The sequence below is a fragment of the Panthera leo genome, chromosome D3 (assembly GCF_018350215.1).
Source record: "Panthera leo isolate Ple1 chromosome D3, P.leo_Ple1_pat1.1, whole genome shotgun sequence".
Classification (NCBI taxonomy): domain Eukaryota; kingdom Metazoa; phylum Chordata; class Mammalia; order Carnivora; family Felidae; genus Panthera; species Panthera leo.
The window spans coordinates 72,152,397-72,179,715 of NC_056690.1; the positions used below are offsets into that span (position 1 = coordinate 72,152,397).

A 27,319-nucleotide genomic window follows, 5' to 3' on the forward strand; every position below is an offset into this window, starting at 1 on the left:
GAAGATTTCTGGGTTCCCTAAACTAACTTTGACACATCATAATGGCAACATTTGTTTTCTGGGACTCTACCATCAGCTGTAAAACTACAAAAAAAAAATCATTCTATAAATATAAAACCACTTCCTTCAACCCTGCTACAAAATGAAACTGATAGACTCAAAATTTGCCCGTGAGACACAGGGATACAGCCATATGCCAATGGTAAGAATAGACACTCTGCTTTCTTCTTCCAAACTCTATCTACAAATAGCAGTATGTGTGTGTACATGGAGAAAGAAAGAGGAAATATGAACAGATGTAGGAATATTTACAGAGAGGGAATGTCATTTTTAGTACTGAATTGGTGTAAATGAGGAAGGGAAGTAATAGAATCATAGAGGGATGAATACTAGCTCCTGAGAAATGGTTTCTTTCTCCTACCCTGTTCAAAGCTCTTTGGCTTTCAGCCAGATGGAGTTTTCTTTTCTTTTTTTATTAAATAAATTTTGATTTTCCTGTGATCACCTTGGATTAAGCCAGTTTTTAATAAAATACACTCTAAACACAGAGTTAGAAGGAGTTCCATGGAATTTTTCACTCAGAGCACATATTATTATATCTGCTTTGGTTTGAAGGCACACGGTACCTGCTGAATTTCCTGAAACAGAACTAGATGGGGGATGGCTACAGAGCCAGCAGGTAAACAGTATGTTAGCTTGAAATTGAGGATGTAGTCAGGAAACCAGTTCTGTGAAGTTAAATTAATTTGTAACTCTTATGCCTGGGAAGAAATCAAAGACAATACCCCACTGTCGCCTGCAGTGTCCTTTCATTTCCAATTGGAAAAGTGTTTGATATTCCATTGAGTCAGTCATTTAATAAAGAAAACCAAAGAGTATACAATAAGGGCAGGGGGAAAAATTCTGTATTCAGGAAGCATCAAAATTAAAAGCAAGCGCTGGTTATTTTGAGGAAGATAGTTATTAAATTGTGAACACCGGTATTTTTGTCTGGTGGCCCAGACACCAACAGTCCATAATTAAATTTCTCTCTGCCTCAGTTATTCTTGAGATTCAGCTATGCAGGTTTAGTGTTGAGATCCATAAACAATAATTGAGGAAAATGGCCCCATTAAAAGAAAGTCATTGTCATCGCAGGGTGAGCATGCATTCCACTCATTGGTTACATCAAATGTCCTAGAATAGTAATAAAGAGAGTCACCTTTCACTATAAAATGTATCCAGCATTGGATGACATATGTAATCAGTCCAGTTTTCTATCATGAGGTAAGACAAAATCATGTGGCCCTGACACATTTGGGCCTGCAAATGCAGAGTCCAATTTAGCTTCTAGCTGGCCTCAGAGACTCAATTTGGCCACATTAGTGTCTGATAGAATTTTTTTTTATTGAAATGCCCTTAAATAGAAAATACTCTCCCTACTTTCACTAGTGTGCCTCCCCATGTCTCTTTGGGTAATGAGCTCTGAAGACAGTGGAGTTTTTATTTCCAAATATGTGAAATGTAGGTAAATGTGTCAGGTTATATGGTCCAAGATGCTTCTTGATTTTTATTTTTTTTAATTTAATTTTTTAAATTTTTTAAATGTTTATTTAATTTTTGAAAGAGAGAGAGAGACAGAACACAAGCAGGGGAAGGGCAGAGAGAGAGGGAAACACAGAATCCGAAGCAGGCTCCAGGCTCTGAGCTGTCAGCACAGAGCCCAATGCAGGGCTCGAATCTATCAACTGTGACATCATGACCTGAGCCAAATTCAGACCCTTAACCAACTGAGCCACCCATTTGTCCTGTTGATTTTTAATCGACTGCTGAAAGACAGTGATTGGAAATAGTTAAGATTTTTACCGCCCTCACAAATGCAAATAAATAATAATGATAATAACAGAAATAATAGTAATAACAATAATAATAAGGAAGAGGAAGAGTAATCATTACTCTTATCAGTTTCTACTTCAAGGATGCAAAACTATTCCCGTGTTGAAAGGAAATGGGCTTCTTCTCAGAAGATGAGCTAATTTGTTGAAGCTGTGTCTACACTGGTTCTCAAAGTATGTTCCATGGACTCTTACTGTTTCTCGAGACACTTTTAGGGAATCTGCAGGGTCAAACCTATTTTAATGATCATACAGTTTTGGGGGTCTTTTTGTATTGTTTCCCTATGTTGACTAAGAATACCTTTCATGATGCAGTAAAAATTATTAAGTTTATTAATTCTTAATCCTTAAGTGCATATATTTTTAATATTCAGCATATAAAAAGAGGAAATGCATATGAAGGATGTCTAAGTACATTGATTTTTTTTTATTTTCACGATCATTTGAGTTTCAAGCTGAATTAGCTTTTTTTTTTTTTATAGAACACCATTTTCGCTTGAAAGGGCAATCAACGGAAAAACTATAGCTATTCAGACTTGGGTACTGGTTAGACATTTTCTCAGAAATGAGAAAAGTGAGCCAGTCAGTTTAAGGAAAATAGTATCTGCTGCCAAGGATGAAATTCAAGCTTTTAAGTTAAAATTAGAAATTTGGAAAACTTGTATCTGCCACTTGAGCATGACAGCATCACAACATTAAAAGGCCTTTCTGATGGGATTGGTGGCAATAGTAACAAATGGGGATTTTTGATACTGTGTAATGAAATGTGTCAACAGTGGGAAGATCTGTCTAATTCACTGTGCCATCCGGAATGACCACAGCTTGATGTGACAAGAATCCCTCATGGGTAAAAAAGATCTATTCACAGTCCAAGACAGAGCAATGGATTTTTATATAGCAGTGGAGAATGTTTATTAATATGGCATCGGATTCCATGTTACAAGTAACTTTCAAGAAACTACTTACTGGAGTAGTGTTAAAGGATAAAATCTACAATTATTTGAAAAGGCAGTTAAAACATACCTTTCCTTTTCCAACTACATATCTGTTGGAGGTTAGTTATTTTCATGTAATTCAACCAGATAAACATACCAGAACAAAGCAAATGCATTATTCAACATAACAGTCTAGTTATTCTCTATTAAACTACTCATTAAAAATTTTAGAAAAATGTAAAGTACTACCCATCTTCTCACTAATAATTTTTTTGTTTTGGAAAAACAAAATACAGTTAATACAGTTAAAAATACATATATTATGGTAAATTGTGAATAAATATTCAATGAATACATATTTTTTTAAAGTCTCTCAATTTTGACTTTCAATATGGTAAATATTTATGGCTATAACCTACATAAATAAAATCTCCTTGGGGTCCTCAGTAGTTTTTAAGAGTACAGTGGTTCCCGAAACCACATAGTTGTGAGATCCACTGTCTACATAATTATTCATTTTCCTAATGATTATGGATCAGTCCTCTCCAACTCAGATAACAGTTTAAGCCAAATATATCGGCCAGATTTTTCATTTAAAAAGTTAGAAAGGTGGGAAAGGCAGGCAGGCAGTCAGGTAGATAGGCAGACAGGCAAGCAGGTAGGCAGGCAGGCAGGCAGGCAGGAAGGTAGGTAGGTAGGCAGATAGGCAGGCAGGCATGCAGGTAGGCAGGTAGGTAGGCAGGCAGGCAGGCAAGCAGGTAGGTAGGTAGGCAGACAGGAGGGAAGGCAGACAGGAAGGCAGGAAGGCAGGCAGGTAGGCAGGTAGGTAGGCAGGCAGGAAGGAAGGCAGGCAGGAAGGCAGAGAGGTAGGCAGGAAGGCAGGCAGGCAGGAAGACAGGCAGGAAGGCAGACAGGCAGGCGGGAAGGCAGGCAGGCAGGAAGGCAGACAGGCAGGCAGGAAGGCAGGCAGGCAGGCAGGCAGGTAGGCAGACAGGAAGGCAGGCAGGCAGGCAGGTAGGTAGGTAGGCAGGCAGGCAGGCAGGCAGGCAGGTAGGCAGGAAGGCCGGAAGGTAGGCAGGCAGGCAGGAAGGCAGGCAGGCAGGCAGGAAGGCAGAGAGGTAGGCAGGAAAGCAGGCAGGCAGACAGGCAGGCAGGAAGGCCGGAAGGTAGGCAGGCCGGCAGGCAGGAAGGCAGGCAGGCAGGAAGGAAGGAAGCATAAGCAAAAGCAGCATGTTACGCTAAGATGTTACACTTTAAATGCAATCTAAATGTGTATGTCAGAGAGCAGTATCACTGTCACGATTCTTCTCCCTTTAGTTACATACTACCCTCTGGCCCTCTGAAGAGGATTAGCTTTATTGCCACCAGGATGAGAATAAGATCAGGTTTGAGAATCAGGCGAACATTTCCCACCCCCTTACCAACAGGAAAAAGTTAAAGTGGGTTTTAGTCTAAGCAAATCAGACTGCTTATAATCAATTTAGAAAAATGGCTGCATAATTTTTTTTTGCATTAACTTCCATGAACATCATATTAAAGCGGTCTGCTTCTTTTTTTTGTTTGTTTATTTTTAATATATAAATTGACAGAAAAAATCAATTTTTGCTGGTTTGATTTTAAAGCTATTGCCAAATATGTTTTCTTGTCTCTACCCTTGCATTCTCCTCTCTTTTTCATTTTAAAACATATAGCACATATATAGAAGCATATGAAACATTTGTGCAGTTTAAAGAATAAAAATAAAATGACCATTTGTGTACCCATCACCCAGTTAATTAAATATAGTATTACAAACTGGAATTCTGATTCCATTTCATGTGATTAAATCATGCTCATTAATTAACTGGAAAAATTTGCCATGTTCTATTAGCTGAATAATTCCATTTGGGTATGAATAGTCAGTGCCCATATAGCAAGAACAAAAATGATTTTTATGAATAGTTCTGAATTCTATCATAGCCCCTTAAAATCAATTTAGTCAACTAAAGTCATGACCTAGAATTTCAAGTTTATTCTTTCCAGGGCTTTTCTATCCATACTATTGTAGAGCCTAGAGAGAAAACTTTCATCTGCTCTTAAATATGTGCCTTGTGTCTTAATCATTTACTTTTATAATTTCTTTGTTCCTCGTGTAATTGTCATCCACCTTACAACAACAGAATTTAACATAACTGTGTACACTCAAACTAACATATGTTCTTATAAAAAGCTTTGGAAATCCAAAGATATAAATAAAAATCACCTATGATTCTATCACACAAAAATAGTATTGACAATTGTACCTCTATCCTCTTTCATTTCATTTCATTTCATTTCATTTCATTTCATTTCATTTCATTTCATTTCAAGTTTATTTACTTTGAGAAGGAAAGAGACACAGAGAGCCCATGTGCATGCACAAGTTGGAGAGGAACAGAGAGAGAGAGGGAGAGAAAGAATCCCAAGCAGGCTCCATGCTAAGAGCATGGAGCCTGACATGGGGCTTGATCTCACAAACCATGAGATCATGACCTGAGCTGAAGCAAGAATCAGAGGTTTAACCAACTGAAGCATACAGGTGTCCCATCATCCCTATTTTATTTTATTTTATTTTATTTTATTTTATTTTATTTTATTTTATTTTATATTAAACATTCTTTTATTTATTTAAGTTTATTTATTTTGAGAAAGACAGAGACAGCATGAGTGAGGGAGGGACAGAGAGAGAGGGAGAGAGAGAATCCCAAGCAGGCTCCGCACTGTCAACACGGAGCTCGATGTGGGGCTCAAACCCATGAACCGTAGATCATGACCTGAGCTGAAGTCAGATGCTTAACCGACTAAGCCACCCCAGTGCCCCTATCCTCCCTAATTTAAAAATGTAAATCTACTTTCTTGACACCCTTTTTTAAAAAAAATCAAATTTTAGAGAAAAAAATAAGGCAAATATCTGTTGCTACATAAGAAGCCAGTCTAAAATTTAGTGACTTGAAACAATTTATTTTCTTGTATAATCCTGTGGTATATCTCAGCAGTTCCTCTGCTGGTTTCACTTTGGCTCCCTTGTGTACATTTGGCAGAAGTGGAAGATTCAAGTTGGCCTAACTCAAACATCTGTCAGTTGGTACTCATTTTTGACTTGGGGGAACTTAACCCAGTTATCTGTCATGTGTCTTCTTCAGGTGGCTAGACTAAGATGCCAGTCTCAGAAAGAGTCATGGAAGAAACTGTAATACCTCTTGAGGCCTTAGCTCCAGAGTTCATATAGTATGACATAATCTATGGGTTTATAATCTTTGGATCAAAGCACAACATAGGGCCAGGCCAGAATTAAACTATAGGGAACTAGACCCTCCATTCTGGATTGAAGGAACTAAAAAAAATTGGTGATCATATTTAATTCATCACAATGTTGGGAAACATAGGAAGCTATTTACTATTAAAAAATTTCTCTTTGCTGAGGCGCCTGGGTGGCTCAGTCAGTTAAGTGTCCAACTTTGGCTCAGGTCATGATCTCGCTGCTTGTGGATTTGAGCCCCGCATCCAGCTTTGTGCTGACAGCTCAGAGCCTGGAGCCTGCTTCAGATTCTGTGTCTCCCTCTCTCTCTGTCCCTCCCCTACCCATGCTTTTTTTTTTCTCTCTCTCTCTGTCTCAAAAATAAACAAACATTAAAAAAAAATTAAAAAAATTCTACTTGCTTTTTTTGGAAACTTCCATAATCTTAGACTTTATTGGGTTTTACATTTATAGAGAATGAAAAAAATAAAACCAAATTTATCAGGCAATAGCTGACATTTTTATACCTATCATCAGGTCACAAACACTAATGCCTCCAATGAAGCTACAAAGGTAATAAACATAATTGAAATGGGGCAGGCAGAGATTGAAGTCATCTGGAATATACAAGCTCTGTCTAAAAAGGTAATAGCAGTTATTTTGTGGCAATATGAGCCCAGTGATGCCTGAACTATTGATATTTTAGGATAAAGACAAAATCGCAGTGAGTTAAAGTTATTTTGTGTATCTCAATAAATTGATTCAAAAGTTTTTATGGAAAGACAGGAGACATAGAATAGTGACAACAATACTGAAGAAGAAAGTCTGAGGATGCACACTGTTTGACATCAGACTCATTGTAAAGGTACAATAGTCAAGATGGTGTGATATTGGCCAAATAACAGGCAAACAGATCAATAGAACAAAACAGAGCACCCAGAAATAGACCCACATAAAGTCAACTGATCTTTCACAAAGGTACAAAATCAAGCCAACGGAGAAAGGATAGTCTTTTCAACAAATGGTTCTGGAACAATTGGATATTCATTTGCAAAACAAAATAAAACAAAACCTCCAGGCCCAGACCTTATTATACATTTTTGCAAAAAATTAACTCAAAACAGATCATAGACCTACATGTAAAGTGCAAAATTATAAAAACTTCTAGGAGACAACATAGGAGAAAATCTAGGTGAACTTAGGTTCAACAATGAATTTTTAGACCTATAAAATGACCCATGAAAGGAAAGATTGACAAGTTATAATATTAATCATTTCTGCTCTGCAAAATACAATGTTAAGAGAAAGTAGAAACAAGCCACATACAGAAAATATATGCAAAACACAATTTGATAAAATGACTCGTGTCTGAAATATACAAGCAGTGGAAACTCAATGATAAGAAAACAAACAAATCAATTTTAAAAATAGGCAGACACCTTCCGAAGAGGAACTAAAAGATGGAGACCAAGCACATGCAATATGTTCAATATTATGTGTCATCGGGGAATTGCAAGTTGGAACAGTTATAATACTAGGCACCTGTTAAAATGAAAAAAAAAAAATGGCCACACCAAATGCTTTTGAGGATAGAAGCAATAGGAACTTTCATTCATTGCCAGTGGGAATGCAAAATTGCAGAGCCACTTTGGAAGACAGTTTGGGAGTCTCTTACAAAGATAAACATTGTTTTACCATACACTATAACAATCACTCTTCAAGCCATTTACCCAATTAAGTTGAAAAGTTATGGCCAGAAAAAATCTGCAAATACACATTTATGGCAGATATGTTCATAATCACCAAGCAATCAAGTTTTCCTTCAATAGGTGAATGGATGAACAAACTGTGGTAGATCCATATAATGGAATATTATGCAGCAAGAAGAGTAAATGAACTATTGAGCACTCAAAAGACATAGAGAAACCCTAAGTGGATATTACTAAGTGAAAGAAATCAATGTGAGAAATCTATATACTATAGAGTTCCAACTACAGGATACTCTGGAAAAGATAAAACTGGAGAAATAGTAGAAAATCCAGTGATTTCCTGGGATTTGAAATAGGGGTGGTGGGAAATGAATGAATACATGAAGGTTAGGGGATTTTTAGGGTGGTGAAGCTATATGATACTGTAATGCTGAATACTGACATTGCACATTTGTCAAAACCCATACAACTATACAACAAAAAGAGTCAGCCTAAGGTGTATTATTGACTTTAGTTTATAATAATATGCCAATATCACTTAACTAGTTGTAATAAATGTACCATCTTCATGCAAGTTGTTAATTATAGGGGCGACTATTGGGAATGGGGAACTGGTATATGGAAACTCCCTACTATTCCATTTTTTAAATAAATTAAAATAAAAAAATAAAAACATTTTGTATTGAGTGATTTTGTTTTCTAATAAAATAAAGTATAATAGCTGAGTTGAATTTTGGTTCTTTAATGTATAAATAGTATTGCACATAGGCTCTAACTAAATTTTTCTTTTAGCTATAAGATCAAATTAAGTAGATCTTACTTGATGCTATAGTATTATAACATTAGTGTGTGTGTGTGTGTGTGTGTGTGTGTGTGTGCATAACAGTATATAGTATTATACAGTATATGCAGCTGAAACATTTCTACTGAGGTACAGGTGATAGAAGTAAAGCATTTGATAGATAGGACTCCATTATTAAGATAGCTATTTATAATATACATTTTAGGAAACTTCTATTTCAGGAAATCTATTGTTAAGCAACATTATCCTTCCAACTATTTTCATTTGATTTGAAAAGTCATTTTCAAAAATGGAAATGACATATCCCACCAGCAATCTTTTTAAAGTTTTGAGACATTTTTTCTACAATATTGATTTAATAAGGATTAACACATTTCAAAAATTCTTTCAATATTTTCATTGTGAGAGTATTTATTTTTGTTGCTGTAACAACCAGAAACTGATGTGAGAAGACAGATAGTGTTTCTCTTTCTTCACACACAGTACTTTAGATGACAATTACTATTCCAACCTTTAACTACAGAGTTGATATTCTTTTATTAACCTGTGATCAAGCTGCATGGAGTTGGGTCAGGCCAAGGAAGACTAACAGTGATGTTAAAATGTTCCGCAGGTCTCCTCCTACCTCACTTCCCCTCTGCTCCTCCATGGCTCACACTATGACACAGTTGGTTCTAATCTCCCCTGGCAATTCTCCATCTGCCCCAATCCTAGTTTTTAAGATTTCATGGCCTCATTTTCTTTGCTTCAAGACTGTGCTTTGAGTTTGAAAAATGACAGATTACGTGCTAATTCAATTTAATGCATTAGTAGTTGAAAATAGCCTAAACCAAATCTCCACAGGGGGATGTGGATTTTAATAGTGATGTGGAAATACATCTTATCTTAAATAAACTTTGAGTGATAGAAATTTAGTCAGCAGGTCAGGTCAGAGGATGTATCACCATGGCAAGGAGGATTTCCTCTAAGCTCACCTAACCATAGGCTGCTGTTGGTGTGTCCTGGGGATTAGGAGTGGAATATGAGGGGAGATGGAAGAGAAGCTGTTAACTCTCAGAGTTTTCTCTTAACTGCGTTGAACCTTGTGCTTAGGATTTTGTAATTTTTTTTCTTATTCCATCTGACATAATTTTAGCAACTTTGGAACAAATGAGTTCTAAGGTGAGTGGAATGAGTTTGTAGGTTGAATAGATACTTTTTTTAGTTACCTGCTAGAACAAATGGATAACGTTGGATATATAGAGCTAGAAAATGCTTTGGGCTAGGTAGAAAGATAAAGAACTCTTTATGCAGAGTCTCAGCTCTAGGGACAAATGCTTTGGGATGTTGTTAGAAATTAAAAATAAGCAGAAGGCTTAGAAACAGCCAAACTTATTGTTATACAAAACAAAATTTAATGTAAGCTCTGTTTTGAAGACAGCAGATTTTTTTTTAGTACCTTCTACATTCTATCTTCTTAATGCTTGTGTGTTATTTAACATCATCCTGACAGCCATGGAAGCAATGGACAAAGCAGAAGTGGAATAGATATTAGTGGCAGACAAACTGAACATATCAGAAAGTTTCAAGTGATAACATTTAGAAAAGTTACTGGTAATATAGTCTTGTTCTCTAATGAGAAACTGAGAAATTCTGCAGCCCACACGACTGACTAGTAACCTCAAGCTTTTGCCTTTTGCCTTATACTGTGATGTCATCAACTGCTAAGAATATTCTACTAGCATGATCCTAGAAACTGGGGATGGAAAAGCCTTTTAAGATTCCAGTTTATAAGTTTCATTCACATCTTTTCATTGTTTTCTTTTCTTCCTCCCTATCAGAGTGTTTATTAGGAAAAAATTGGTTCAAGCTACATCATTTATCTTTACAGTGCTTTTCATAAAAAGATGTGATCCTGTGTTTTCTTTCCACAGATCCAGGACTACATAGGCAGCTGTATTTTTTGCAAAGACCATCCAATGTAGTAGCCATTGAAGGAAAAGATGCCATCCTGGAGTGTTGTGTTTCTGGCTATCCTCCCCCGAGTTTTACCTGGTTACGAGGAGAGGAAGTCGTCCAACTCAGGTACTACACATTGAAGACTTCTGTGAAGTATATGTCACTGTTTATCTTTCTCATTTGCTAAAGGTACCTAGAAATACTAGGGTTTTTAATGATAATTGATTTCCTCCCACATTCCTTGACATTATACAATATACGGAAGATTTTTTTTTTTTTTTTTTTTCTAAAAGGGACCTATGATCGTCATTTCCTAATTAGCGAAGTTATTGGTCCCGGTTAATGATGGATTCTTTTTTTTTTTTTTAATTTTTTTTTTCAACGTTTTTTTTTTTTTTTTATTTATTTTTGGGACAGAGAGAGACAGAGCATGAACGGGGGAGGGGCAGAGAGAGAGGGAGACACAGAATCGGAAACAGGCTCCAGGCTCCGAGCCATCAGCCCAGAGCGTGACGCGGGGCTCGAACTCACGGACCGCGAGATCGTGACCTGGCTGAAGTCGGACGCTTAACCGACTGCGCCACCCAGGCCCCCCTATACGGAAGATTTTTATCCACTGGGATAAAGAGATGGAGGACAGAGTCAAAATCCATGAGATCAATTCAGAAAAGAAGTTCAGAAAGCCAGTGTTGCTGTTAAAATAACACTGTCCAAAAAATATTCAGCGAAGATACCTTGGAGAATCTCATCCTAAGGAAGTGGTATAGTGAAATATTTATTAAGAAATTAAAATTTTCTGATTTGAAATATATAGCATGTCATTATAGGGTCTGTGAAATTTTTTTCAGGTCCAGTTATACCTTTCATATTCCAGATGTAACAAATATTTAAAATAAAACAAAAGGAGAACATGGCTGGCTTTGAATTAGTAGACGTTCATATTAAAGCGTAGTTAGAAAGTAAACTCTTAATAGAATGGAGCGCTTAGTCTGAAACGTTTTGATTAAATGGATTTCACTTAAGAAATTAATTTTATTGATTTGGAGGTATGGTGTACTCCTTTTTAACACTTCTGTTTTCTATGATGAGAGAGGTTCATAGACCATAACTTTCACCTCCCACCTATATTATAACAACACTGTATGGTGTGGTGTCACTATACTTCTGAGAATATGAAAGCATGTGAGAAATCTGTTTGTAGCTTTAGTATGTCAAATGTGTTCTCTGAATGTAGCCAGATATTCCTGGTACACAGTGAAATGTGGCTTTGTACAAAGATTACTAAATTGGATGTCAGGACACAACACATTGCCTTCCACTGTGGGGAATCACTTTTCTGGTACTTGTGGTCCTCAAATCCAAAATAAGAGAATTGGGCCAGATTATCTGTAAATTTCTTTTCAGTATTAAGCTTGGTTCCAAGTTTAATCTGTTTAATTTCTTTGATCACTGCCTTCCAGTGGGATTGGTTTACCTTGAATCAATTTTTGATCAATAAATGTGATGTTATCAAAGCCTCATAAAATAGACTCTCTTTCTAATTTGATAATTTGATCTTTTGTGGAGTTTATTTAAACCTCTGAGTACATTGCCTGGTATACACCTATATATCCCTACATTAATCTGCTCTCTAATTTTATATGCCTATGTCTTTCAGGTCCAAAAAGTATTCTTTACTGGGTGGAAGCAATCTGCTTATCTCCAATGTGACAGATGATGATAGTGGAACTTACACCTGTGTTGTTACATATAAAAATGAGAATATTAGTGCCTCTGCAGAGCTCACGGTCTTGGGTAAGTCAATGGCTCAAGATTCATTTACACTGCCCTTTTCAAAATGCATCACTGTGACACTTTAAATGCTTATTCCTGAATTACCTCTTGTGCTTATTAGTATGAAATTATGAAGTCCCTGGGTTTCACACATGTCCTTTCTCTACTTTGATTAATTGCATAGGGATTAAATGCAGTGTTTGAATACTTGCTCATTGACTAAAATCCAGATGCATCACTCTTTAGTCCAATTATTCCAATGATACAACTGAAACCTATGGAAAATTATTAATAAACAAATGTCTTAAGCAACAAAGGAGTTAAATATAAAAGGGGAGATTCCCAAATATTTTATCTGGGGAAAGTAAATGAAGGGATGAATGAGAGAAATTGTATAAACAATATGCACTGGAGTGGAAAAGTCAGATATCACTTGAGATGACAGGGTCCCTGATATTAAATTCAAATGTCTTGGTAAGATTGTTTTGTTAATATGGAAATACTGTAGATGTGATGTTGAAAGTGAACCATTAAAATCAAATGCATCTAAGGAAAATTTGCATAGAAAGAATCTTTAAAGAAATTTAAGAGGCACGGATGTTACATATTATTCAGAAAGATAGGGTTACGTCATACCATTGCAAATTAATAATTGTTATATAGGGTACGTACTCAAACACCTCTTTTATCATCTACCCCAGATTGTTTTTAGTCAGTTTCATTTGAATCATGTAATTTGGAGAAAGTGCTTTACCATTGGAATTCCAATGCTTTTTCCTGTAACAACAACAGCAAAAATTGTTTACCAGTCTTTGGATTTTTGCCTCTGGAATAAATCTTTTTACCTTGTAAAAAGCCTAGGAAAAATCACAGACTTTTTAAAAGTTATTCAGTAGAAATGAAAAGATATGGTATGCCTAGTGCATCTGCTAACCTGCATCATAATATTATTCTATCCATTTTACTTTTTGGCTTTAAAGTTTATTCAGAAAGTGCTTTCATCTTCAGATAGGGTAATGATGTATGTGAGAGTGAGACAATGGAGTTGTTTGTTCTTTGATCAAACTGTAAATATTAAACTAAGAATAAGCAAAGGACTTTAATTCTTTGGTTTTAGAGATAGCATTATTCTAACTGAAATATCAGCTTGTCTTTAAAATGGTAGCAATTTAATGTAGTCATTTCATGTGGAAGTTTTTTGGTGAAACAAAGAACTTTTACATTTGTAACATCAAAGTATAGCAACACATGATGGCTATATAGAAATTATATTGTAACATATACTGCTGATCATAAGGCAAATGCAGTCATAGAATTTATAACGATTATAGGTAAACTTATAATTGCAAATATATGAGATCAGATTTTATATCAAATTAATACACAGTATTTAGACACATGATGCTTCATATTGATATCTAAGCCAAATGCATATAAATTAGGATTTGTGAGAAATTAGCCAAAGAATATATGTAGGGTCATACATATATACACACACACTGACATTCATAGCTTCTTCTTTTGTGTGTTCCTATGTATATGTGTATGTTCTCCAGTTCTATATTGTTGAGCATTATCTTGTTTCCATGTTCTATTTAAACACCCGTAGACGCACAGACACACACATACACACACACACACACACACACACACACACACACACACACCCCAACACCAAAAACACTTTGATGATTATTCTTCTGTATCTTTGTCAGTTATTTGCTTATATCCTAAGGAAAATTATCACAAAAAATGTTCATACCCACACCAGCAGTGCAAGAATTGCCTGTCTCTGAAAGAATACATTTCTCTCCATGCCCCAATATTTGCCTAACAACTTTATAAAATGGAGTCTCTTTGTTCTAATTTGCATCCGTATTAAATTTGTTTCTTTTTATAGTTTTACTGGACATTTGCATTTTGCATTTTGTGAGTTACCTATCAATCTTTTTGACCTTCATATATTTATTAAAATATTCATCTTTATTTTGTTTATTTGCAGGAACTCTTTATATAGGAAGAAGAGTAACTGTGCTGTGTAGTCTCTTTGTGTATATATTTTGTTGTTTCTGTTTTTTTTGTTTTTATTTTACATTTTGTATAGGGTATCACATAGTTTTCTTTATGGATGCTGGCTTTGTTGCTATTAGACTCAAATTTTTATTCTAAATAAATCACTCTAGTTCCAAAAATCACATTATAGATTACATGTTGAATCTATAAATTAGAAGCATTATTAATTTAAAAAATGCAGTTGTGTTTATGTCTTGGGAATTTTTTTTTAATTTTCTTGGTAATGGGCATTCATTTTAAATGTTTATTTATTCTGAAAGAGAGAGAACGTGAATGGAGAAAGGGCAGAGAGTGGGGGAGAGAGAGAATCCCAAGCATCCACACTGTCAGAGCACAACATGGGGCTTAATCTCATGAACCTTGAGATTATGACCTGAGATAAAATCAAGAGTCAGACGCTTAACCAATGAGCCATCCAGATGCCCCAGGGTATAAATTTTAAAGATCTCCCACAGACCTAGTATGATCTATAACTATTATAGAAGGCATGCCTTAATTCAGGAGATAATCATAATTCTATTTAACTCATCTACCCAGGCTAAAAATAAATGTTGATATAATAAAACCTTTGATATAGTCATTGACTATTCTGATACAAAGTTAAGCTCATCCTGCAGGACTAAGTTTATATAGAAAATGTAATTTATTACTTTCCTTTTTTAAGTAAAAGATGAAAAGAAATGAACTTCATTATCAGTGTTATCCAAATAGTTTTCATCAGTTTTAAGAATTTAACCATAATGTAAATTATTCACAGGATAAAATCCCGCAAGAAATCCAAGCTTGTGCTTATAAGCTTTAATAATGCATTTTATCAGGCTTTTGTTTTGCCTTTCAAATCATGGTTCTTTTTTGCACTTAGACTGGCTTTGAATGTGAACCTGCTTGAACTAAGACTATTTAAGTATGATATCATTTTGTACACAACAAGAGAAACTCTGTGGTCTTCCTCAAGAGTTTCAGAGTTAATAAACATTAAATATATTTAAAGAATTTACACTATAAAGTGGATATTAAAAGTTCCATAATAGGGGGGCCTGGGTGGCTCAGTCAGTTAAGTCTTGGACTTCAGCTCAGGTCATGATCTCACAGTTTGGGGGTTTGAGCCCTGCATCAGGCTCTGCACTGAAAGCATAGAACCTGCTTTGGATTCTCTGTTTCCCTCTCTCTCTCTCTCTCTGCCCCTCCCTGGCTTGTGCACTCTCCATCTCTCTCTCTCTTTCTCTCTCTCTCTCTCTCTCTCTCTCTCTCTCTCAAAAATAAAAAATAAACATTTTTTAAAGAGTTCCATAATAGTTAAACCTCTTGGGGAAATCTGTATTAGACAGGATTAAGGACAACTTATTTGAAGTGCATATGAATAAATTAAATAAATAAATAAACAAACAAACAGATAAATAAATAAATAAATTCCTAATAATAACCATTTATGTTAATGCTTATGATCTATTAGAATATTCATCAATTAGCATTGGTGGATGCATTTTGAGTACATGGACTGCACTAGGTTCTGGGAAACCTACAAAAGGTTTGAGGTCTGGCTTCATTAGGTTTGTAGTGTAATTACAAATTCATACAATTAATTGCCCTAATTGCCCCCAGTGAATTGCCTGCCTTTTGAGTATGTTTTTTTTCCCTCAATTTTGTATGTTTACATGGAATCTGTGAAGATATGAAGAGTTGATAGTCTTTGCTCTCATAAAAGACAGAACCTGAGTAAGTGGTGGCAGGCAAAGTCTTAAAAAGGAGATTGCAGAGGGAGGAATTCTGAACAGTGTTATATTCTGTTTAAAGCACTAGTGCTATGATTATTTTTTTAAACTTTGTTTTTCAGAAAAGAACTAAAGAATGGTATTCTTTCCATTATTATTTCCCAGATAACTAGCTTTCTGGCTCAAGAATTATAATCACCTTTAATAAACATTCAGGAGATTTGCCTGATTTATTTTCTAAGCTTTACCTTATGTCTAGATTGATTCAATGTCTGAATCAATGCAGAAATGCATACTTTAAAAAGATATGGGATCTTTAACCAATGAAGTGTCTGGCCTTGGACAAACCCTGTGCATTGTCCATATACATGCAGAAGGAGATGGGTAGAAAATTCACTCTTGAGGAGAAGCCATGGGATCTAACATTGGTGACAAAATGAAAACAGTCTTGAGCTTTCTCAAAAGGATTCTAGAATTCTTTTTAAAGCTGTTTGCAGCAATATAAACAATATACACTATTAAAAGTTGACCTTTGTGTACAGGTTTTCTCAATTATTTGCCTTATCAACTTTCTAGAGAAATGTTGGTTAGAATTAGCATAATCTGGCTTTGTAGAACACAAAAAAGTCTGTTAGGTCAGTCCTTTGCACATAATTGATAACCTGTAACCAGATCTAAGAGTTCTCATATCCTCTTCCCTGCCACTGTAAGTAATACATATCACTCCATGTGGTGCTTGACTTTATACTTCTCCCAAGAAAACACCTCTGAAAAGAAATCCTTTGGGGCAGGTGTTTTGCCTGCCTAAGACTTTTGCTTTGGAGACAGAAACCTATGGGTTCATCCTCTAGGAATGTGTTCAGAATGGTTCTCTACTGACATACAGCATGCTAAGCTCACACAGATATGTTCTTTTTTTAAAAATTTTTTAAATGTTTATTTATTTTTGAGAGACAGACAGACAGACTGTGAGCAGGGGAGGAACATAGAGAGGAGGAGACACAAAATCTGAAGTAGATCCAGGCTCTGAGTTGTCAGCACAAATCCCCAGACATGGGGCTCGAACCCACGAACCGTGAGACCATGACCTGAGCTGAAGTCGGATGCTCAACTGACTGAGTCACCCAGACACCCCTGTACTTTTTTTTAAATGCCATGATGATAATAAATTTATTAGTATCCTATAGTCAAAAAGCTGATGAACAAAAAGTTATTCTACAGTATCATTATAAAGGCATTCACATTTTTATTCCCTAAATTACATAAGTCATAACGTTTTGTATATTTATATTGATCAGACATTAAATAATAGTCATTGGTAAGAAATTATGGGCTACTGAAATGAAATAAACAATGTTTATGACCTTTAGAATTAAAAAAATAGGGGCGTCTGGGTGGCGCAGTCGGTTAAGCGTCCGACTTCGGCCAGGTCACGATCTCGCGGTCCGTGAGTTCGAGCCCCGCGTCGGGCTCTGGGCTGATGGCTCGGAGCCTGTTTCCGATTCTGTGTCTCCCTCTCTCTCTGCCCCTCCCCCGTTCATGCTCTGTCTCTCTCTGTCCCAAAAACCAATAAAAAACGTTGAAAAAAAAAATTAAAAAAAAAAAGAATTAAAAAAATATTTTTAACGTTTATTCATTTTTGAGAGACAGAGAGACAGAGTGTGAGTGGGGGAGGGGCAGAGAGAGGGAGACAGAATCTGAAGCAGGCTCCAGGCTCTGAGCTGTCAGCACAGCCCGACGTGGGGCTCAAACTCACAAACTGTGAGATTATGACCTGAGCCAAAGTCATATGTGTAACTAACTGAGCCACCCAGGGACCCCGACCTTCACAATTTTTTGCTTTATACCATTTATTTTCTTTTTTCTTTTTTTTTCCTTCATTTTTTTGTATTTTTTTTTAAATTTAAATCCAAGTTAATTAACATATAGTGTAATAATGATTTCAGGAATAAAATTTAGTGATTTATTGGTTACAAAACCCAGTGCTCATCCCAACAAGTGTCCTCCTTAATGCCCCTTGCCCATTTACTCCATCCCTCTACCCCAACCCTCAGTTTGTTGCCTGTAGTTCAGAGTCTCTTATGGTTTGTCTTCCTCTCTGCTTTTATATTATTTTTGCTTCCTTTCCCTTATGTTTATGTTTTGTTTCTTAAGTTCCACATATGAGTGAAATCATAAGATATTTGTCTTATTTGACTGACTTATTGCACTTAGCATAATATACTCTAGTTCTATCCACATTGTTGCAAATGGCAAGATTTCATTCTTTTGATCACTGAGTAATATTGCACCTTTTTTCCCCATTGAGTATATTAGCTGTGGGTCTTTAGTATATGGTCGTTATGATCTTGAGGTATGATCCTTCTATCCCTATTTTCTTGACAGTTTTGGTTTTTTGTTTTGTTTTTAAGAAATGAGGCTGTGTTTTGTCAAATGCTTTCTCTGCATCTATTGATAGGATCATGTGGTTCTTATCCTTTCTTTTATTAATGTGATGTTCACATTTATTGATTTGTGGATATTGAACCAGCCTTACATCCCAGGAATAAATCCCACTTGATTGTGGTGAATGATTCTTTTAATGTATTGTTGGATCCAGTTTGTGAGTATCTTGTTGAGAATTTTTGCATTTGTGTTCATCAGGGAAATTGGTCTGTAGTTCTCTTTTTTATTGGGGTCTTTGGTTTTGGAATCAAGGAAATGCTGGCATGGTAGAATGAGTTTGGCAGTTTTCCTTCCATTTCTATTTTTTGGAACAGCTTCAAAAGAATAGGTATTAACTCTTCTTTAAAAGTTTGGTAGACTTCCCTTGGAAAGCCATCAGGGTCTGGACTCTTGTTTGTTAGAAGATTTTTGATTGCTGATTCAATTTATTTACTAGTTATGGATCTGTTTAAATTTTCTATTTCTTCCTGTTTCTGTTTTGGTAGTTTATATGTTTCTAGGAATTTGTCCATTTCTTTCAGATTGCCAAATTTGTTGACATATAATTGCTCATAATATTCTCTGATTACTGTTTGTATTTCAGTGGTGTTGGTTGTGATCTCTCCTCTTTCCTTCATGATTTTATTTATTTGGGTCCTTTTCTTTTCCTTTTTGATTAATCTGGCTAGGGGCTTATTAGTTTTGTTAATTCATTTAAAGAATCAGCTCCTGGTTTCATTGATCTATTCTACTGTTTTTTGTTTTGTTTTGTTTTAATTTTGATATCACTGATTTCTGCTCTAATCATTATTTCCCTTCCTCTGCTGGTTTTGGGCTTTTTTGCTGTTCTTCTTCCAGCTCTTTTAGGTGTAAAGTTAGGTGGTGTATTTGAGACCTTTCTTCCTTCTTTATGAAGGCCTGGATTGCTGTATACTTCCCTCTTATGACTGCCTTTGCTGCATCCCAGAGATTTGGGCCTGTCATATTTTCATTTTCATTGGCTTCCGTTGACTTTTTAATTTTGTCTTTAATTTCTTGGTTAACCCATTCATTCTTTAGTCTCCAAGTATTTATGGTCTTTCCAATTTTCTTCCTGTGGTTGACTTTGGGTTTCATAGTGTTGTGGTCTGAAAATATGCAAGGTATGATCTTCATCTTTTTGTACTTGTTGAGGGCTGATTTGTGACCCATGTGGAGAATGTTCCATGTGCACGCGAGAAGAATGTCACACAGATAATTCCTTTAAGCTCAATGGCACTGGATTAAACATATTAAATTATATTTTAATGTATATAGTACATATACATACATTTACCTTGTACATACATATACATGTGTATATGCATATATAGACATGCAATATACATATATAATACATATATATTTACTATTTCTAAGAAAACTTTTCTTCAAAATCCCGTCCCATATTCTTTCAAATGCATATGATTATCTCAACCATTACACAATGTACTGATTCTGCAAATAGATAATAGACCAATCTACTCAGAAAGGTTTAGAAAAGTCATCTTAAAAGTGAGTTAAGAAGACAGCAGATTAATATTTCCAGTAGAAGTTAAAAACCCTTCTTAAAAACTATCATTTTGTAACATGGTGGGACAGGAAAATGCCAACAGTAGCTTGCTTTCTTCTGAAAATGCTTAAGAATAATAAAAATGATGGCTAGGTGTATAATGACCTAACCAAGCATGACTAATAGGCCCAGATATACAACTAAACCACGGCATCTGTAGTGACATGGCCACTGACAGTTGAGTGCATCTTTCGTGCTCTGTCAGGCACTCTTTGGGCATAGAAACATGCATATGACACCAGTCCTGGCCTCAAAGACTAGTTAGGTAAACAGACAAGAAGTAGGCAATTACCAGAAAAACCAAAGAAAAGTTGGAAAAGAGGGAGGTAAGGGACCTCAAAAAACGGTTCAACAACAATGAAGGAAGGGAGTTGGGGGTTGGGAGGAAGGATGAGGGGAGAGATTCTGAGCAGAGGAAGTAAGCCAGCAAAGGTATGGAGATAAACCAGGGATGGGGAAGAGGAAGTCATCTAATATGACTGAAAATTGTGGGTCCAAAGGGAGTCTGATAGTGGAAGGGGAAAGTGGTATAGATAGTGAATGGTTTGCTCCTATGGTTAGGTTTTTATCTTGAGGGCAGTGGAAAGACACAAATTGATTTTTGGGTTGTGCCTTATTGGTTATTTCATATTGGCCATTATTTAATTCCCTAATCCTCAATTCCTTCATTTATAAAGGATGATAATTATTTCCTTGTAGGGCTTAATGATTGCTTAAGTATGAAATTTGAGAGAGAAGGATTCTGGAATAGGAGGCATGGTTTGGGGAGCTGTGGGAAATAAAAGAAAAATAAGATGTTCTTCCAGCCCTCAGCAGAATCCTAAATCATAGTTGCAAAAATTAAACAAAAACAAAACAAAACAAAAACGAAATGCCACAAATATTAAAACATCTTATGCAAACCTCCATACCAATTTTTCCTCACCTACAAAAATGTACAAAGCAACAACGGGTCCCTATATAATTCTCATGAATCCTGGAGTTTCCTTGTGGCACAAGGACGGTATCCAAATCTGTAAAGCATTTTATCTTTTTTAGCTTCCTCTGTGTCCCTACAGCCTACTATCCATGCTTTCTTCCCAGCTATATTGTGAGAATAAACAGACACTGTGTCTTGTTCATCTTGGCCACTCAAAACCTTGGTTTGTTCTCTGACCCATCTGAGCTTTAAACATAAACATAAGGAATATAATTATATATGCGTTGTATATAAGTTATATAACTTTCTATGAAAATATTTTTTAAGCTCTTTATGGCGACTCATGTGCTTTTATAGGACATTGCTATAGACTGAATTCTTTTCCCCCAAATCCATAGGTTGAAGCCTTAATCACCAATGTGACTGTATTTGGAGACAGACCTTTTATTAAGCAGGTAATTAAGGTTAAATGGAGTCCTAAGAATGGAGCCCTAATCCAATAGGAATGACATCTTTATAAGAACATGAGGCATCAGAGCTCTCTCTCTCTCTCTCTCTCTCCCAGTGCAAACACACAGAAAATGGGGCATGTGGGGACACAGAGTGGGTACCATCTCCAAGCCAAGGAGTGATGTCTCACCAGAAATCAACCCTGCTGCCACCTTGATCTTAAACTCCTAGACTTCAGAACTGTGAAAAAATAAGTTTATGTTGTCTAAGCCACCCAGTCTGTGGTGATATTTTGTTATAGCAGCCACAGCGGGTGAATATAACCACAGAAAGAGTAGTTGTACTGTGCATTATACTGCTAAAAAGATTCTTGATTAGTTTTATAGAAGCATAAACTACAACAAAGAAGTATATTACCAACACTTATATACTGTTAATACCAAAGATCTTAAATTTCCAAGAGTGTGAAAAAAGAGCAATGAATCAAAAGCTATTTCTCTGTTTATATACTAGGTTATGTGTAGTTCAAAGACCTAAATATCCCCTGGCTTATTTTTTCTTTAGTATCATCATCTTTTTATTTAGTAATTTATAAACATAAGGTATTACTAACATTTTAGATCCTATAATTTCGAATGATATGTCCCAATTTTAATAACAAATACATCACTAACTATGAAGAAACTCTGTTTTCTCTTTTTTAACTCAATTCTTAGATATGCTCTATAAATTCAATTTGCTACAGCAAGCATGCAGATGTTCACACTCCATCAACTCTCAGATATGTCTGGTAATGGAAGGAAATATCGTAATTAAAAATGGATATGAAGCTGTGTCCTTTTATTTTTTTGCTTATGCTTTAGTTTTATAATTTTTTACTGAAACAAACGTGATGTGTTGCTACTTTATGAGCACGTACAATTGGTCAAAGAGAGAACTGACCCATTCCTTTGTTTGGAGAGTAACTGGGACATCCACCTCCAGTCACGTGTTCAGTTGCTGCCTTTCTAAACTTGCTGTTGGATCACCAATGTTGGGTTTTGGGCTTATGTTCTTAGCTATAAACAGAAAGTAGTTATAGAATATATTAATAAAGATAATATTTACCCCTCTATTATAGTGTATAACTCTTTGTTTGAATGGAGTTCTTCTGAATTTAGAACATCACTGCTTCTTCCCAAGTAGCAGTGCTTAAATTTCATGTCTATCTATAATTGGCCTTTATGAGCAGTGACCCCCTCACCCATATGCATTTAATGGTTATAGTCATAAAAGCAGTGTCTTAGGTAAGTTTCTATTGATTATCTTTCATAGGGTAATTGCCAAATGGATCCTAATGAAATTAGTTAAGAGGCTTTTTTTTCTTTTTCATGTAGGGATATGATCCCAAATGTACATGATAAAAATGCATAACATAAGGAAGAATTAAATTAAAAAAAATCAAAATAATCTATTTGCTGTTTCTTCCTATACTATGTTGATTTCTTATTATAGTTACTTTTGTTAACCTGAAATCATAGCCATTATTAGTGTGCAAAAATTCTATCCAAAATAGTGTTTAGGAGATCCTGTTGAATGTATTAGAAGAAACATGGTATGTCCAGGCTGTTAGTGTAAAGTGATTCGGTATTTAAATTGCAGTTCTACCATCTGTGGAAATACTGGTTGCATTTGTGACAGGATTTATTTTTCATCATGCCGATATTTGTTTAAAGACCTACTATGTGATCTCTACTTCCTTCCCTCTTTCACTGGAAAAACAATTTGAACAGTTTTTTGCATTTATCCTTGAGATGGCTATGAATCTAATTTTTTTTCTTTCTTAGAAAAAGGAGGAAGTTAGTAGAGGCTCCAGGAGAAAGGCTAAGGTGATGTAGTAATTCAGAGCATTAAAAAGGCAGTCTAAGGCTATGATTTTAATTAGCCCTAACAGTCTAAGCAAGGTGAATTGACCATCTGTGATTTAGAGGGAGGGCTGCTAATAGTGGCAAAAAGCTGCCCAAAGGGCATTCCATGCCAAAGTTGTCCTGAGGTACCACATGTACAGATTATTCCAGAAAGGGTTGGACTGTGATAGGACTCAAACTGCATTAAGACAGGAGTGCTTTCACTAAAGTTAGCAAGAGTTAGCATCAGTCGTGCCTGCCAATTTTGAAAGGCTGGAGAGCAAAAGACATTTCTTTCTGTACTTTCAACTTCTACTACCACTTGGTGGCAGTGAGTGTGCCTAAAGGCAAAATGCACCAACTTGAAAACATGTCTTTAAATGGTAGACTCTATTAAAGTAAAACATTTGGAGTTCTATCTATACATTTGTTGACTTATTTATCCACTTGTTCAACAAATATGTAAAGTGTGATAAGTTTCTTGCCTAATGCTTTAAAACAGCTTTATAGAGATACCATTCATTGTAACTCGCATACTAGACAACTTCACATTTAAAGTCTACAATTTAATGGTTTCAACATAATTATAGATGTTTACGACCCTGTCTGACCACAGTAAATTTTAGAACACCTTCATCACCTCAGAAAGAAACACGGTACTCTGTCATCCCCCATCCTCCTGTTCTCTCTTTTCCCTCTACCTTACCAACACCCTCAAGCAACCATAAGTCTACTTTCCATCTCTGTAGATTTCTCTATTTTGGAAATTTTACAATAATGGAATCATAGAATATATTGCGTTTAGTGACTTGTTTCTTTAACTCAGTAAAACATTTTCAAGGGTCAACTTTGTTATAGTGTGTATGAGTAGTTCATTCCTTCTTATGGCCAAATGATATTCCATTGTGTAGATATACCATGTTTTATTTACTCATTAGTTGATGGGCATTAGGATCATGTCCACTTTTGCCTATTGTTAATAATTCTGTATAAACAGAAAGTTTTTGTGTGGACCGATGGTTTCAGTTCTCTTGAGTATATACCTAGGAGTGGAACCACTGTGTCATATGGTAACTCCATGCTTAATCATTTGAGGAACTGCTGATGTTTTCCAAAGAGACTATACCATTTTGCATTCCTACTAGCAATGCATGAACATTTCTATTTCTCTACATCCTCATCAATACTTGTTATTAGCTAACTTTTCTTTCTTTTTTTTTTTTTAATTCTAGCTGGCGTCATGAGTGTCAAGTGGTATCTCATTGTGGGTATGATTTGCATTCCCCTGATGTTGAGTATCTTTTCATGGATTTATTGGCCATTTATATATCTTTCTTAAAGAAATGCCTTTTCAGATCCTTTGTCCATTTTATTTTTTTAAGTTTATTTATGAGAGAGAGGGAGAGTGCACGCACACCTGGGGGAGGGGCAGAGAGAGAGAGAGAGGAAGAGAATTCCAAGCAGCCGCTGCACTATCAGTGCAGAGCCCAACCTGGGGCTCCATCCCATGAACCATGAAATCATGACCTGAGCTGAAACCAAGAGTCGGAGGCTTAGCCGGCTGAGCCACCCAGTTGCCCCCACCTTTGCCCATTTTAGATTGGGTTGTTTGTCTTTTTATTATTGAGTTATAATGGCTTCTTTCTGTGCATATGTGTGTGGGGTGAGGTATACCACTATCATAGGAACAGGCTAAATGGAATGCCACACAGAGAAAGTGCTGAGGGCAACATGAAGTCACCAGCTATCTGGGTGAAAACATTTGAGTTCAGAAAGACTAATTTTGTGTGTGTGTGTTTTGTTGTTCTTTTAAACTGATGCTGTATCACGTATGCACAATGCTTTTTGATCTTTGGATCATGTGCACCCATGCAGCGACCCTTCTCCCTTCCCTGTGCTTCCATATTTTCCTGTTAATTCCACTGTTACCATACAACACACTGGTTAGGCAGTTTCTCAAGGGAGAAGGGTTGTATCTTAGCCATTGTCATGTCCCCAATGCCTTACATATTAGTTGGCATGAATTAAACATTTAAGAATATGTAAGAAATGTACATTTTGTTTCTTCTAGAATTGAATCTGGATTTTCATCCTGAATGTCGAGCTTCAGTATGTGGGGAAAAAAAAGCAAACAAACAATTCTCATTCATTTAGTTCTTCTTGTGACCAAAAAAGAAAATCTTTGTACACAATGCTCAGACTGCAGGTGTTCTTTCTCATTTTATCTATATTCTTGTTGTTCAGAAAAGCTGTTGCTATGCAATAGTAATAAAAATTTTGCTTTTCTAAACAGCAATAGCAATATGTCAGTATTTAATCCCTGTGAAACACATTTTGGGTACAAGTTCAGAATGAATAAAATGGACAAAGTTAAAGTTGCAGCAACGATACAGTTAAGTGAGGCATCTAATACAGATGAAGGCTAAAAAGTCCTGTTCACCAACATTCCCAGAGCCGTATGTGTATTATTGTTAGGTATTCCTAATAAAAACGAAAAAAATAAGCAAAATAAGATGAAACAAAAAAAAATCATCTGTGATTACCTGAGTTTGGAAAGTGTTGGCTCAAACAGAGTTGAATTAAATAGGTATATACTTCAGGACTTGTCAGAATCTCTAACAGGCTAATTTTTGAGAAATACTATGTGCAATTAGGAAGGAGTGTAAGGTTGAAAGTTGTTTTTTTTCCCCCTGTATTTGGAGACTAAAAGAGAGCTTCAGGTGAAGAATGTCCTGCTATCAGCAGAAAAGCTATTCCACTTTGGCCTATAGGTAGTGGCCACTTACTGTATACATTTTTATGGAGACTGCCTACCCTATTATAAGAGGATTTTTACCATGATTAATGGGTGTACCTGATTTTTTATTCTTGCAGTTCAGACCCATTACACATTCTGTAAAAAGCAACATGATGATGCCACTTTAATCACAGCCAATGCTTCTCTCCTGCTAAGAAAAATAAATGTGATATTAGTGAGTTTGCATCCACTGCTTCTTTAAAGGACCAGCAAAGAAAATAATTAGCCCAAGTGATTACATTATATAATTCAATTTTCCCTTGGTATGTTCTTACTGACATTCAAAAAGTAGTTAGTGAATCCAACTGCCAAATGCTCAGTAATAACACTTTATCACCAATTTACAGTGCATGAAAACAAAAGAAATTTTAAATGAGCTGGGGGATTGTGGTATGTGTGTGTGTGTGTGTGTGTGTGTGTGTGTGTGTGTGTGTGTGTGAGAGAGAGAGAGAGAGAGAGAGAGAGAGAGAGAGAGAGAGAGAGAGATTGATTCTTAAATGGTGGTTAGCCAGATAGATGTGGGGATTGTGCACATAATACTGTTTCTCCTTTGGAATGATAATTTAGCTTGCAAAATATCTAGGGAACTAAGACGACACAGGGTCATTATGTAGATATATGTAGGAAGGAAAAGTGTCAGCAGGGACATTTTCCTTGTTTGATTTTTAAGACAATAATAAAATAATAAATGAAATTCTGGCCTCAGAAGAAGATATCGGTGAGCGAGTTTTTCTCCTCATCACCTCTTTACTCTCTTCCATGTAAACAAAGGAGCAAATTAGTTCTCATTTTTCACTTCCACTGCAAACTGCATTTTTCTTCTTTTTGGATGAACATTGTATAGACAATTTATAGCACCTGCCCTAAAAGCAGGGGCATTTGTGTGATTATGACTCTTATCTTTCCTTTTTTTTTAACGTGTTTTATTTTTATTTTTTTTAAATTTACACCCAAATTAGTTAGCATATAGTGCAACCATGATTTCAGGAGTAGATTCCTTAATGCCCCTTACCCATTTATCCCATCCCCCCTCCCACAACCCCTCCATCAACCCTCTGTTTGTTCTCCATATTTAAGAGCCTCTTATGTTTTTGTCCCCCTTCCCGTTTTTATATTATTTTGCTTCCCTTCCCTTATGTTCATCTGTTTTGTCTCTTAAAGTCCTCATATGAGTGAAGTC

At 35.9% G+C, this 27,319-nt stretch overlaps 1 protein-coding gene across 1 annotated transcript in view; it reads left to right on the forward strand.

Annotated features, from left to right (window-relative positions):
* The window catches only part of DCC (DCC netrin 1 receptor), a 766,352-nt gene that overhangs the window by 159,878 nt on the left and 579,155 nt on the right, over positions 1-27,319 (forward strand). Inside the window, exons 4-5 of the mRNA XM_042909706.1 lie at positions 10,490-10,640; positions 12,172-12,308. Coding sequence (XP_042765640.1) covers positions 10,490-10,640; positions 12,172-12,308 — 288 coding nt within the window. The remainder of the gene's footprint in view (positions 1-10,489; positions 10,641-12,171; positions 12,309-27,319) is intronic.